Here is a 16,053-nt window from a genome sequence, read left to right on the forward strand (position 1 = left end):
TTAATGCCTGGAATCATATTATGCTTATATTGTATGTTTTCTGTCACTCACAATAAAATGAAAGTTCCTTGAGGGCAGGAATGTTGTCTGGCTTCTTTACTGCCATCCTCTCCATGCTTGGTAACACACCCGGCAAAGGACAGGAGCTCAGCTACTATTTGTTGGAGAAGTGAAATGAGTTCTTTTCTCAGAACTCTTACAGACCTTTGTAGAAATCTTTGTGAACTATAGTTATTATGTTTACTTGTTTATTCTGTAAGCTTGTATGCTCTTAAAGGATAGAAACTATGTTTTATGAATTTGGGGTACATAGAAGGCATTCAAATAATGACACTAATTCTAAAATTCGAGATAGTAACTACATATAGTGACGATAATCAGCATTTCATATGAATTATAGTATAATTCAGAAGTATGAAAAAATACATCACATGTAATTCATAAAGTATTCCTGCACATGTTACAAGAAACTATAGTAAGTATAATTAGGTACTTATCATTTCACCTTTATTTTTAAAACAATGCCATTTGCAAAATATAAAACCTATACCTATTTTCAAAGAACCATTTAAATATGGCTTTGAAAAACCACGATGTTTTATTTACAACCAATAGATGGTAGTGCAATAGCAGTGATAGACTTTTATGATAAATAAAAATATTAGCATTATTCTGGCATCCCTTTGGGGCAGAACTTCATATTTACAATGACTCATGAGAGTAAAACCAATAATGGCCATTAATGAAATTTGTATTAGAACCTGAATTTGAATAACCAAAGTAGATTAGTCATTTGTTTGGGATCTGGACCCATATATCTGAAAACTGAAGTATGAAATTAAAGTTTCTCAGCTCCATGCTGTTTGTCAACCCTCAGTCATTCCGGTATCTGCATAAGGTGACCTATTTGCAACTCCAGTGTATGACTTATCGACAAATGTGCTAAATAAGGGCTGACACAGCTGGATTCTAGTTCAGACTTTATAAATTTAAAAGGCACTAGGTACCCATGCCATAACATAATGGGATCCAGTATTACATTTTAAATTATGGAAGAACCTCTGGAAATAAAATCAGTGGTGGAATTGCAACAGATGTCAGATATTTCTCAAGTTCACAGGAATACCTAACTTCTCAGTTTCTTTAGTATGTTCCAACTGAATTGAAACAAAATTTGTCTCACCAAAATTTCCCAATTCTAAAATGGTCTGGATCTGGGCAACATCTTTTCCAGCAAATCCTTAAAAGTTCAATTTACCCATGAAACACTGATGACATTCTTATAAGAAATCATTTTCTTGCTATTGCACAGAAGTCAATTTTAAAGCTAATCCAGGCAAATGAATTCAGAAAAAGAAGCACTTTATCTAATCCACTTAGCGAATGCTGAAAATTAGCTTCCACTTGAACAACGAAATGGAGAAATGTATGAAATTCTCCACGTGGTGTCAGTTTTGCTGTGGTGGTGATGGCAGCCAGTTCAGGCAGAGGTAGCCAAGTCCCAGTTACATGGGGAAGGCAAAAAACAGACAGACATTGTGAGAATTAGCAGTTTTCTGACTTCTAATGATCATAGACCAATTTTGATTATGAGCCATGTTGCCGTGTAGTATTCTTCTGAGTTTTACGTTTCAAACACAAAGGAGCATGTGGTGCCTTGGGCGGCTGTGCTGGACTTATCTTCTTTTGGCTTACTTTTTCTCTTCCCTAAGGTTAAGTAAAAAATGTGACACATTTTCATATACCACGAAGGTAATACAGCAGGCTGGAGTCACTCTAATCAAATTGGGAGCAATTCCTTTGTAAAATCCACCAATGCCTTCTTTCCTTTAGAGAGAAAAATAGATAGATGCTTAATTTCCTGTACAGCTAGGCTGAAGATACAAAAGTTTAACTGACATAGGGCATGGAGCCAGCAGTCAAACCTCCTGTGAAAACAAACCTCCATGTTTTCAATGTCCTGGGTAGGGACACCTCAACACTGAACTGAAAAGTGCTTTAATGACAGCCATCTTTCAAATACCTTTAAATGTATAAACATGCAAGACTATTAACCGATCTAATGTATGCATTAAAAACCTCATATATTATACAAATGCGAGACAACACTAAATATCACATGCCAAAACAAAATTTTATTTCTTTAATGCCTAGAACAGAAAGATGGCCTTGGAACTTGTCATGTGGGTTCTTGATGAATATTTACTAAACTGAACTAAATTTAAAGATTCTAAATATTCTGCTCTGGCCTTTTATAATTAAAGATTAATATGGGGATGCTAAGAAATACACACTTTTCCCAAATGTGAAGACCAGCGCAGTAAGTTTTCATTTAATTGTAGTCAATAGGTTCTGCGACTTAAGTGAAATGACATACAACAAAACCAATTCTACCACAGGCTAATTGATACGGACTCGAGTTAAGGTCCTATGGCATCTCATTAACATTATAAGGAAACGATGTCGTCCCAGGACCTGCTACACTTGTGAAAGTTATGGTGCCCCAGCAGGTGTGGCGCCTTCTTGATGGTATTAAACCAGGTCTTTTATGACTTCCTATATTCAAGGCCATTCAAATATTTTTTTAACATCTAAATTTTGTTTTATTAATTTGTCAAAGCACTTTCACATATCTCATTTGATTTTTAAAACAACCTTGTCAGCCTAGCCATTCTAATTTTACAAATCCAGCCTTAGGGAGGGAAAGTCCATGCTCCTCTATGTGGGAAATGGGAAAGCAGGGGCTACCAGCCATGTTTTCATCCCCGCACACCAGCCTGTGCTACACAGCCAACATCACCTAGACAGCTGAAGATTTGAAGGCACCTCCTAAAAGCCATTCTGCCATGCCACATGCACTCACCTCCACGTCCTCGCGATTACATCCAATACACCCTCGTAAGACATATGCTGGTCCTGAAGACGAGCTCTCACAACTTGGTATGGGTACGTTGCTGCTACAGCAAAAATTTTGGATAGTGCTGCAACAGATATGTATTCTACTGTGCTCTAAAATGACAATGCAAAATACGTGCTTTCTGTTAGACAGGATTTCTTTAAAAATATGTAAGTATATATAAAGTATGTAGGAAAACATTTAAATGAATCTGTAAGTGAAAAATACTATTGCCTCTCTTAACACAGGGTCTGAGCAATTAAGGGGTTCTTTTTTTAACATCTGTGTCATTAGCCTATAAAACATTGAACTATAAATTACTGGCAGAGCCCATATTCATCATCACTCATCATCACAACAATACTCCCAAAGTAAACATGGCAACATTTCCATCTACTATATCCCCCCAAAAGTCAATAATATTGTATATTTTTTCCAAGAATTATCTTACCAACTGGGCTTCTGGTGATCTGTTGATATGCTGGTTGTATTTCAACTTCAACAACTCATATGCCATAAACTGAAGGGCACCATGTGATGTTCCAAACAGCCCAGGAACAAACCCCTAAATTGAAAGAAACAAACGAACAAAAAGTTAAACTAAGTAAGCAAATTCCCAAAGGACCACAGCGTCCAGGGAGGGGAGAACGGAATGGATGACTTGACAAATGTGAAATGGACAAAGTTTTAGACAGTTCTTACCCACACTGTGTCATGATAATACATCTCATGGTAACAGGGATACACAGGTTAAAGTACAGTTCCAACACTGTAAACCAGATTCCAGTTTTCATTAGTTTGTTTCTTGCCTAAGTTTGACTTCTTTTTATGACTGACTATAGGTCACTCAGAACTTGGACGGTAGAGCCAAGAAAAATTACAACAGTCAGTGATGATTAAAAATGTATTGATACTAATTCATTACCTTATACAATCCACGCACACCTTCACACTTATATATTTTCCAAAGGGTACCAAACATCCCTTTATACTGCCGTTGTGGGGCATTAACAACACCTTCATACTGCAACATAAGGCGGGTTTTTGCCACCCAGAATGGGTTTGTGATGCAGAGCGTCATGGCTCCTGAAAGCAGATTTAAATACGATTAGTCAGCTAATCACAGCTAGTCACTTTTTCCCTCATGACAACCCAAATAAAGAAGAGTCAATTTATATAAAGAATGGGGTTGCCCAGGGGCTGTACATGCAATAGGGACATGCGGTCTCTGACACAGACTTAGAGCTAAAAAGTTTTGGGTGGTTACAAAAAGTTCCTTCTGCAGTAAGTGCGAGGTAAATTAAAAAGAAGATGGAAATGTGAGACACAGTTCCCTTTGAGGTGTGAGGATGAAGATGTCCTAGCTCCTGAACAACGTGACCTGGTGTAAGACAACAGACGGCAAACAGGGAGCAGACTCTGATAAACAAATAGATACTTAGGAGCGGGACACACTGTAACCCAGAGGGGTGGAAGGCCAGGGGGAAAGGACCGGGAATCTAGCACCTTAATAATGTGTGATGTGTGCCTATATATCCACCTCAACTGTACCACAATCTTGCTCAAAGTCCAGTCAAAGTAGCTACTATGTTCCAAATTAAAGAACTATGCAATGTAATAAGTATTATTTTACATTCTTTACAGGAAGTGACAATTTTGTAAAAAAGCCAAAAAACCAAAAACCTATATCTGGATAAGTCTCTCATTTGCTGAGTTTTCTAAATAGTCTTTTATTCAACAAATATTTATTTTTCTTGTGTGATTCAGATCTCTATTAGCAGCTAGGTATTCAAAAATGAGTAAGATAGTTTTTGCCTTAAAAATCAACATTAAAAAGTAAAGCACACAAAATATCAAAGTAAAAATTTAATTTATTTTTTATTTTTATTTTCAGGGGAGAAACGTTGATGTGAGAGAGAAACATCAATCAGTTGCCTCTTGCACACGCCCTGACCGGGGACTGAACCCGCAGCCCAGGCATGTGTCCTGACCTGCAGTAGAGCTGGCCACCTTCCGCTTTCTGGAACAATGCCCATCCAACTGGGCACACCAGTCAGGGCTCAAAGTAGGAACTTTAAAGACTTATGTGTCTTACTTTGTTCTCCCCTTCTGAATATTATACACATGAGGCAATTAAACAAGGCTACTAAATTGTACTCATATAATTTGAAAACTGAGATTATACTTTAATTGAATAATCTCCATACTGAATCATTTTAAGCTATTAGAGATTTATAACTTTTCTGAATTTTATTACCCTGTACAAAGTAAAATTCTTGAAATACATCCAGAGAAATCAGTAAGAATACCTACTTCTTAAGGAAAGTTCATGTGATCACTGATTAGTACAGTTAGATAAGCATATGTGAACTCTGGTGCTCAAAGGAAAAAAGGCAAATAAAATTGAAAACAAAAGTCAAAATTTGACATTTTAAATTTCACACACTGTCTTACCAGCTTGGGCCGCTGAGACAAGGTATTCTGTTGCCTCTAACCGTTCGGCTCTTCCTTCTGTCTTATATGATTTGATGGCATTGTAACTAAAAGAGTAAACCGTGAGCAATTTAGTAAATATTTGAGTAGGCGTCATTAAGCAGTAAAGTCTCTCTTTTTTTAAAATATATTTTATTGATTATGCTATTACAGCTGTCCCATTTCCCCCCTTCTCTCCCCTCCCCCCTGTACCCCCCTCCCACCCACATTTCCCCCCTTTAGTTCATGTCCATGTGTCATACTTTTGAGTTCTTTAGTTTCTACATTTCCCATACTATTCTTGCCCTCCCCCTATCTATTTTCAACCTATATTCTATGCTACTTATTCTCTGTACCTTTTCCCCCTCTCTCCTCCTCCCACCCCCCTGCTGCTAACCCTCCATGTGCCCTCCATTTCTATGGTTCTGTTCCTATTCTAATTGTTTACTTAGTTTCTATTGGTTTTGCTTTAGGTGTGGTTGTTAATATTTGTGAGTTTGCTGTCCTTTTACTATACAAGTCTTTTCTTTATCTTCTTTTCTTAGATAAGTCCCTTTAGCATTTCATAAAATAAGGGCTTGGTGATGATGAACTCCTTTAACTTGACCTTATCTGAGAAGCACTTTATTTGCCCTTCCATTCTAAATGAGAGCTTTGCTGGATAGAGCAATCTGGGATGTAGGTCCTTGTCTTTCATGACTTGGAATATTTCTTTCCAGCCCCCTCTTGCCTGTAAGGTCTCTTTGGAGAAATCAGCTGACAGTCTGATGGGAACTCCTTTGTAGGTGACTGTCCCCTTATCTCTTGCTGCTTCTAGGATTCTCTCCTTTGTTTTTACCTTGGCTAATGTAATTATGATGTGCCTTGGTGTGTTTCTTCTTCGGTCCAACTTCTTTGGGGCTCTCTGAGCTTCTTGGATTTCTTGGGAGACTGTTCCCTTTGCCAGATTGGGGAAGTTCTCCTTTATTATTTGTTCAAATACGTGCTCAATCTGTTGCTTTTCCCCTTCTGATTCTGGTACCCCTATAATTCGGATATTGGAACGTTTAAAGGTGTCTTGGATGCTCTTAATCTTTTCCTCAATTTTTTGAATTCTTATTTCATCATGCTTTCCTGCTTGGTTGATTCTATCTTCCTTCTGGTCCACTGTATTGTTTTGAGACTTATATTCCTTCCTTTCACTATTGGCTCTCCTCCTCGTATCTTCCTGCATCTCTTTTATGGTAACCTGCATCCTTTCATCTAAATTTTGTCCAAAATCACCAGTTCCGTGAGCTTTCTGATCACTAGTGTTTTGAACTGCGCATCTGATAGACTGGCTAATTCTTGGTCACTCAAAAGGATGAGTCCTGGGGGACTGATCTGCTCTGTTGAAAACATATTTTTTTCCCATCTCTCCTTTTTTTTTCTCCCCCGTCTGGTTGCTCATGTTATGGTGGGGGGGCAGAGCCTTAGGTGCTCACTGGGGCTGGGCACCCCAGTCGCTAGATTGTGACGTTATATGTGGGGGTGGGGCGGGGGCGGGAGCGGGACGGGAGAAAACAATGGCGGTAGTTCTGTTCCCCTGGACTCAGACCCTTGTCTGGGCTTCCGGGCCGCGAGTTCTGCCCTGGTCCACAATCGCTACCCCTCTGGGTCTGCCAGCCGCAGCTTGCGTACGCAGGGATCACCGCGCCTTCTTGCGCCCCCGGATAGCTGTCGCGCCGATTTCGCGCCAAACTTTCCCCGACCTCCGCGTCGCCTACCCGAGCTAGCCCCGCGCCGGCCCGGCCGGTCTTCTCCTACCAGTCCCGATGAACGCGTCTACTTCAACTTCTTGGCTGCCCGACTTCCATTCAGATAAATCCTCTGCCGGATCTGGGCGTTATTCTGTCTATAAATTATTGTTGTAAATTACTGTTTTTCTAATCTTGGTTGTACAAGGAGGTACAGTGCGTCCACCTATTCCTCCATCTTGCCGGAAGTCCAGTAAAGTCTCTTTTAAAGTGGTGTGTAACTTAACGATAATGCCTCAAAAGTAAAAGTCAATGCATAAGGCAGCCACCAAATAAGGCCATTTTCAAGAACGGATGTACTGGAGTGGTTCGCTGTTAAGATTATACCTTTCCTCCCCCCAAATAGATATGGCTAGCAATACATATGCAAAATATTTTAACCACACACTCAACAATGAATAAAAACAGCAGGGAAAACCAGGAGGGGGAAGATGCTGTGGAGGGCCAGCAGGGGTGGGGGATGGGGAGGCACCTAACAAATATGTGAACATCTGCGTTTGGTTATCGTGGTTGGTGAGTATAGTAGATAAAAAGATAAAATCTCTCTGTAACCCTTCATAACAGACTAAAGACCATAGGCAGCCAACAAATAATCATAACAAAAGATAACACAGACAGTATCATAAAACACTGAGAAACTATGACTGATCACAGAAGGCTTTGTGTAGGAAGTGGCCCGGGCTGAGTACGGAGAGGCAGGTACAGTCACAGCAGGGAAACAGGTGAGCATAAGCAGAAGTTACAATAAGGATGAATGGGGAAGGCAGGACAAACAGAGCCACACTTGAGTGGCAGACTGGCATTTAGGCTTTATTTGGCAGAAAACAGAAAACCACTAATGTGTTCCTGGGTAGGGAGTCAAATCAGCCTATTTTCTCTACCTCCAATCTCCACTTTCTCTTGAAAGAAGATTTCAGGTAAATAAATCTTCCCAAGCTTTGCCAACACCATTCTAACATGAAACAAATATACTATTTTATCATTAAAAATTTTCAACACATGAACCTTATATGGCTTGTTCTTAGAAACTGTCTTTGGAAAACCTACACAACTCTGAAATTCATTAATAGCATGAATTTTGTACATATGGTTTCGCCCTTCTAAGTGTATCTTAGAACTGAAAAAAAAAAAAAACCCTACATGATACTGAAGCTGAATTTTATTTTGCTTTCACTTAAAGCAGTGCATGCTCCCCCATTGCAGTGTGGTGATACCTTGTCCCCATGTTCCTGTGCTCTCAGTAGGTTGAATGCACCTGCCATACATGCTTTCTGTGGCTCCTTCAGTAAGCATGCAATAACAGTTATTTCAAATGGTGATGGTATCTTACAAGGTAAGGATAAAGAAAATGAATGAACTAAGAAGATGATGAAGCAGGTCAAATAAGAGGTAAGAAGGACCATGTCTCAAACTCTTTCAGCTATACACTGGCTTCCGCTTTGTTTCCAGTAGGGATTTTCCTGGGGTACATAATGTTATAGGAACCCGAGATCTGTTCTCTTGTGCTTTTCCAACTTCATTATGAATCAAATGTATTTTGGTAAGCCATTTTCCTGAATTCATCTCATAGAAGTGGCATCCACAAGAGTGCTTCTCCATTCTATCCCTTTGCCTTCTTCCTACTAAGAACTTACTTCCAGACCAAATGCCGCTGGTAATACCCAACAAAATGAAATAAGCCATTGTGCGCTTTCTGACCCTTTCAATTCAGAGAAAGTGACTAAATGACTCACCTTGTATTATTAACTCATATGTTAAAAATCACTAAAAACAAAAATTGCGACTTCTGGCAAGATGGAGGCATAGGTGGATGCACTGTACCTCCACGCACAAGCAAGATTAGAACAACAACAATTTAGAGGCAGAATAACACCCAGAACTGACAGAAAATTTATCTGAATGGAAGTCGGACAGCCAAGAAGTTGAAGTAGACCCATTCGTCCAGACCAGTAGGAGAAGCGGAGACGAGCAGCCGGGCTCGGGTTTCGGTGCACAGAGAACAGGAGGACTGGGCACATAAGGCAACTGGGAGCGCATAAGGCATCTGGGGCGCACAAGATCTCAGCGGGTGGACCCTGAGTACGCAAGCGGCAGCTGGCGGACCCAGTGAGGCGGCGATTGTGGACCAGCGCAGAGCGCGCAACCCAGGATCCCAGAGAAGGGAATGAGGTCCCAGGAGAATGGACCTACTGCCACTGTTCCCTCCTGCCCCCGCCCCCACATACAACGTCACAATCTAGCGACTGGGATGCCCAGCCCAGGTGAACACCTAAGGCTCCGCCCCTCACTGTAACAGGAGCGACCAGACCAAAAAACAAAACAAAACAAAACAAAAAAGAGAGAGACAGAGACATGTCTCAAACAAAACAGATCAGTCCCCCAGGACTCATCCTTTTGAGCGACTAAGAAACAGCCAATCTATCAGATGCACATTTCAAAACACTGGTGATCAGGAAGCTCACAGAATTGGTTGATTTGGGGCGCAAATTAGATGAAAAATGCAGGTTACCATAAAAGAGATGAAGGAAGATGCACGGAGAACCAACAGTGAAGGGAAGGAAACTGGGACTCAAAACAATAGAGTGGACCAGAAGGAAGAAAAAAACAATCAAACAGGAAAGAATGGAGAAATAAGAATTCAAAAAAATGAGGAGAAGCTTAGGAACCTCCAGGACATCTTTAAACGTTCCAACATCCGAATTATAGGGGTACCAGAAGGGGAAGGGGAAAAGCAACAGATTGAACATGTATTTGAACAAATAATAAAGGAGAACTTCCCCATTCTGGCAAAGGAAATAGACTTCCAGGAAATCCAGGAAGCTCAGAGAGCCCCAAAGAAGTTGGACCCAAGAAGAAACACACCAAGGCACATCATAATTACATTAGCCAAGGTAAAAATGAAGGAGAGAATCCTAGAAGCAGCAAGAGATAAGGGGACAGTAAACTACAAAGGAGTTCCCATCAGACTGTCAGCTGATTTCTCCAAAGAGACCTTACAGGCAAGAAGGGACTGGAAAGAAGTATTCCAAGTCATGAAAGACAAGGACCTATATCCCAGATTACTCTATCCAGCAAAGCTTTCATTTAGAATGGAAGGGCAGATAAAGTGCTTCTCAGATAAGGTCAAGTTAAAGGAGTTCATCATCACCAAGCCCTTATTTTATGAAATGCTAAGGGGGCTTATCTAAGAAAAGAAGATAAAAAACAAACAAACATGTATAGTAAAAGGACAACAAACTCACAATTATTAACAACCACACCTAAAGCAAAACCAAAAGAAACTAAGCAAACAACTAGAGCAGGAACAGAACCAGAGAAATGGAGATCACATGGAGGGTTAGCAACAGGGGAGTGGGAGGAGGAGAGAGGGGGAAAAGGTACAGAGAATAAGTAGCATAGATTATAGGTTGAAAATAGATAGGGGGAGGGTAAGAATAGTATGGGGAATGTAGAAGCTAAAGAACTCACAAGTATGACACATGGACATGACTAAGGGGGGGTATGGGTGGGAGATGGTGTACAGAGTGGAGGGGAGTGAAGGGGAGAAAATGGGACAACTGTAATAGCATAATCAATAAAATATATTAAAAAAACAAAAAAAACACAAAAATTGCTTTCATTTAACACTGGAAGATCTTCTAGATCTACTCACAAGAAAAAGTAGAGTCCCCAGGATAAACCTGCACCCCACACATTTGGGGTTACTCCTTGGTAAAGTCCCCGTAGTCCATCAAGTTTCCAAATGGTACTCAAGCAATGCAGAATTCCTTTGTATTTTGGTCTCAGTTCCAATCCATCACTCACTGCAGTAAAAGATACACAGAGTCAGGTGAGAGCAAAATTCAAGTTCTGAATCACATATAAACATAGATATACAATCATGTAAAGGAAGTAAATTCAGGAGAAAAACATTTAGGTAGAGGAAATTATTTTCCAGGATTGTTTTAAAATAAACATTCCAGGATTGTTTTTAAAATAAACACACTTGTGAATTTATTGAAGTTTTTATTGAGGGCATACTGAGCATTCGAGTAATACTGAAGGTACTGCTGGATTAGCCGCTCTTAAATATCCAAAAGTCTCTTAAATAAGTAAGTTTCAACACAAGTTTTGTTTTTGTTATAGATACCCAAGATTAACGATTCAAATGATCAACATATTACTCAAAAAATGAACTTACTGACACTTCAGTAGCTCCTGTCATCGTTTACCTCCAAAACCACTCTTCTTCAGGCTAGTTTCGCACCACACTCTCCTGATCCTCCTCTTATTTCTTCATCCTTGTTTCTTCTTTGACCACTAAATTTCCTTTGCAGCCTCCTCGTCTTCTGCCCATCTTTCAAACGCTGATTTTTATCAGCAACCTTTCCACTCAACGGACACAGTCTCTTAATTACTAAGTAGTTTGAGCTGCTGTCCCTGTGTTAGTTCCCGATCTCTAGTCCCGATCTCATTCCTAATGCCCAGACCTGGCTTCCGTTTTCACACAGCATAAAAATTATGTCAATCTGGCAGCCTGTTAACTTTCTGGAATCATTTTCATTTACAACCTTTAGCATTTTACCATTTAGCTATACCAAACTACCCACTAAGGTTTCAAACTAATTGCTTATGCTATGGAATCAAACTTACTAGGTTTGAATCCCAATTCCAACACTTACCATGTGACCCTAAATTATTTGATTATTCCGTAGCTGAGTTTTCTCAGCCATAAAATTAGAAAAATAATAGAACTTAACTCTAAAACTTACAAAGGATTACATATAAAGCCCTTAAAATTCTCCCTGGCACATAGCAATCATTCAACAACTGGTTCAGTTTATTCATGCTACTGGCTCTTGCAATAGTATATGCTAAAACTCAACTGCATGCTATTCTTGTTACTGGACTCTGCACTTTGGTTCCTTGGTTAATCTGTGGATGATTAGATTTTCAGGTTATTTTAGAAAATCATTATCTTTACACCTCATTTACATTCTTCTTTGTTGAGACTCTCTCATCATTCCTGATGATTTAAAACTGCAATCCACCCTCTGCACCCACAGATTCAACCAACAAGGATCAAAATATTTAAGGAAAAAAAGTTATGTTGCTGATGTGTACTATGTAATTAGGTGTGTGATGGCTGCATCTGTACTGAAGGTGTACAGACTTTTTTTCCCCTTGTGATTATTCCCTAAATAATACAGCACAACTACTATTCACATAGCATTTCCCTTGTATTGATATTAGGTATTATCACTAATCTAGAGATGATTTAAAGTATATAGGAGGCTGTGTGTAAATTATACGCAAATATATCATTTTACATAAGGGATTTGAGCATCTGGAGATTCTGGTACCCACAGGGGGATGCTGGAACCTGTCCCCTGCAGATACCATGGGATGTATATTTTCAAGTTGGAAGAAGTTTCAACCATCACCTTATCCAACATTTCCACTCAATACAAGAATATCTTCTAACCTCTATCATCCAGCCACTGAACTACTTCTAGTCATCATGGTTTCCTTTCTGGGCACCACTACTTTGCTGGGCCAAAATCTGCTTCCCTGTAATTTCCACCTAACTTCTGTCTGCCCTTTAGATCAACATACAATAAGGCAGCTCCCTTTCCTACATGTCAGTTCTCTAAATACTTTAGATTCTACCCCTACTCCCCATGCTCCCACTGAGCTAGCTAGTTCCTCCAATCATTTCTCATATGAAATGATTTCTAATTTTTCTTCTACTCTGGACACCTTTGAGTTCCAATTTGCACTTGGCTTACTGAAGTAGTCCAGGTTTCATGTAATGGTACATTGAAGACTAACACCCCTAATCACTAGATACTACAATTTAGTTGTAGGAATTAATTTTACTAAAGCATAAAAACTACAGCATTAATGCTTATTGCCAACCAACTATTTTGATTTCAGTTATCCATCCATTTTGCCAAACTTTCTTCTTTTCTATCACCATTTCACAGCTTTGTTATCACAAAGCCCTGCGTCAACTCCTAGATCTGTAATTCTGTCCTCCCACCCAATTTTAATTGCTTTATCTGTCACCTTCACCCTACTGGTCTCTTAAAACTCTCTCCATTTCATCAAAATTACCAGTCTTCTCAGGTACCAAGAATTCCCTTCCCTCAGGCATCATATGCTTATCTCACACTCTGAAACTCACTAGGCCAATCACACTATTCCTCAATCTCAGCTGACATCCCTTCTGTTCCTAGACAAAAACTGCAGAAGAGAGACACCAAGTCATATAGGCCAGCGCCTGTAGCCAAATGCAGAATTCTTTTCTTCATGTTTAAGCCACTGTACACCACAGATTCCTAGATGTAGTAGAGTGTTTAAGTGCCAAAGGGTTCTAGATTGTACCACCTGGGTTTAAATCTCAGCTCTACTGTTACAGACTTGTGGTTTGGGCAAGTTAGTTAACTTCTACTATCGTCATCTGTATAGTGTGGAGAACAAAGCCATAGGGTTGTTCAGACTAGTCAGTAAAATAGTGCATAGGTCACTGCCTTGCTCCTAGTGAATGCTCAATGAATGTTACATCATAAATTATTTGTGCATACATCATACACTCCAAGGAAATAATATGCCTTTGTGGGTTTTCTCCGATGGATAATACTTCATAATTTTCACTTATTTTTCCTTCATAGCATGGCTGCTTACCTCCTGCAACTGCTGAAATAGTCCTTCTATGGGGAAACTTAACATCTGATGGAACCTTTACAGATACAGACACATATGGCTATCAGCAACCTATAATCTTCTTGATAGTCTACCTCTGCTCATATTTTGGAATTTAGATTTATTTCATTTTCCCCTTGGCTTTACAGGGGAAGGGACCACAAAAATCCAGAATTATCTTTTGGAGGGTGGCCCCCTTGTAGTATAGGCTGCCCCACAGGGGAAGGGACCACAAAAATCCAGAATTATCTTTTGGAGGGTGGCCCCCTTGTAGTATAGGCTGCCCCGCTAGGTGAGTGTTCTAGATTCACATCTGGATCAGTGCACCAGCTGGCACTGTTGTGAGGGGCTGTGGTTTAGTGTCAGTGAATTTTTTTTTTCGGAAGACTCTTTCAATGCAGTGGCTCATTTCATGATGGGTTATTTACCAGCGCATCTGCCCACACCATGCTGAGTGGTCAGAAGTTTTTGACCAAATACATGATGACCTCTTGTGTCCCACCCTCTCTATTCACCCTGTCTCACCCCTAGAGACATTTTTTGTTTCCCTGGATGAAAAAAGTCCTCAAAGGGAAATGTTTTGCTAGTGTGGAAGAGGTGAAACAAAAAGTGGCAGAAGCACTAAAAGACATCATAATCACAAGTTCAAAAGCTATTTTGAGCAGTGGAAAAAAATCTCAATAGTTGAATTGTATCAAATGGAGTACTTTGAAGGTGACTGAAGATTAAACATGTAAGAATACACAATTTTTTATAAATTCCACTTTTTTGTTTCCACTTATATGTTGTCTAGAATGATCTTTTATATGACTAAGTCTCACACCTACAATTAGACAGTAAGCTCTCCTCGCAAGAACTTTGTCTAGGTGATTTTGTATCCCCTACAGCAGTCTACAAATGTATTGAGTGACTAGGATAGAATTAAACTCTTTAAGATAAACCATTTCTGCAGATCTAATTCTCAAGGCAGAACTTACAGTAATGTATTACTGATAAGAGAACTAAAATGACAGAAAAGTTCGCAAATTATATAAGATCTTCTTTGAAACTATCTTTTCCAGAATTTGTTATTACCTTACTTTGTTCATTTCAACATACTTAATTTACTTAACTCAAGGCGCTTCAATCAATAAACCTAAATAAAAAGCAGTATAGTATTTGGATTCCAGCTACCTATTCCTTCACAGGACCTTGTACCACACTATAAACGCTAAAAAACAAACCAAGAGAATTCTATGTCATATTTGCTGGAGATTACACCTTACACTAAGCACTTGCATTTTCCTCAGCGGCGTTGACAAACACGTGACTATCCTAAGACTTCAAACTACCTTCAACCACGAATGTTTTCCACGTGCTCAGGGCTAAGCCTAAAATGTGACAACCAGTTTTTTATTTACAAATCAGGCCTTGAGTCCCACATTCTACACCAGGGAGGGCTTTTCTATCAATGCTCCCCAACTCTTACTCTTGGGGAATCCAGGTGACCTCCGCCAGATCCTTGTGCCATGCCCCCTTCCTCAAATCCAGTTCCAGGTGAGCCCGGACAGACAGCAATCTTCAATGCTTGCCTCTTAGTATGGAAGGAGCAAGGAAAAAAACCAAAGCCTCCTTGAGCATCTTTATCACCCAGTTCTGGGTGACAGCAAGCAGAAAGAGCCCAGGGTCAGAGCGGGCTTACCTGCAAAGCGTATCTTTACTAGGTCCAGCGGGTGCAGCGCGAAGTTGGACAGGACGCCGCCGCTCACACCCGCCACGAGGTTCTCGTACCGGACGTGGCGGAATACCGCGCTCCACGCCGACGACCCGGGAGCCGACTGGCCCTGGCTTGTCATTGACTCGGGGCCTGCTGAAACCTCGGCGCCTAGGGCCGAGGCGGTGAGAGGGGAGGCAGTGGCCACCAGCGTGGCGACAATCGCGACCCTGAAGCAGAACTGCAGGACGCTAGCCCACTTCCGGGACCGGCGGGCGGACGAGGAGCGCGTACCCACTGCACTGAGCCAGCAAACCCTGCAGCAAGCCGGGCATGACAAGGGGCAGCCGCAAGTGACGCCAGAAGAGAACGCGAGGGAGGTGGGTCGCACGCCTCCACCGAGTCCCCGCCCAGCCTCGCCCACTGTTGCTGCAAGCTGGGGCTGATGGGCGTGGAAGCGAGCGCACGGAACCGCCCCCGGTCAACCCTCGTCCGCGAAACTACGGTGCGCCGCGGGGTACAGGCTACGCAGC

At 40.8% G+C, this 16,053-nt stretch overlaps 1 protein-coding gene across 1 annotated transcript; it reads right to left on the bottom strand.

Moving 5' to 3' along the window:
* On the bottom strand, positions 1-16,029 carry SLC25A32 (solute carrier family 25 member 32). The gene is made up of 7 exons (XM_028533839.2): positions 15,509-16,029; positions 10,796-10,946; positions 5,351-5,436; positions 3,822-3,982; positions 3,348-3,461; positions 2,864-3,009; positions 1-1,827 (listed from the first exon to the last, which is right to left on the bottom strand). The coding sequence occupies exons 1-7, from the start codon at positions 15,660-15,662 to the stop codon at positions 1,692-1,694; spliced, it is 948 nt and encodes a 315-aa protein (XP_028389640.1). The 5' UTR covers positions 15,663-16,029; the 3' UTR covers positions 1-1,691.
* Between the last annotated feature and the right edge of the window lie 24 nt (positions 16,030-16,053).

The sequence above is a fragment of the Phyllostomus discolor genome, chromosome 7 (assembly GCF_004126475.2).
Source record: "Phyllostomus discolor isolate MPI-MPIP mPhyDis1 chromosome 7, mPhyDis1.pri.v3, whole genome shotgun sequence".
Classification (NCBI taxonomy): Eukaryota; Metazoa; Chordata; class Mammalia; order Chiroptera; family Phyllostomidae; genus Phyllostomus; species Phyllostomus discolor.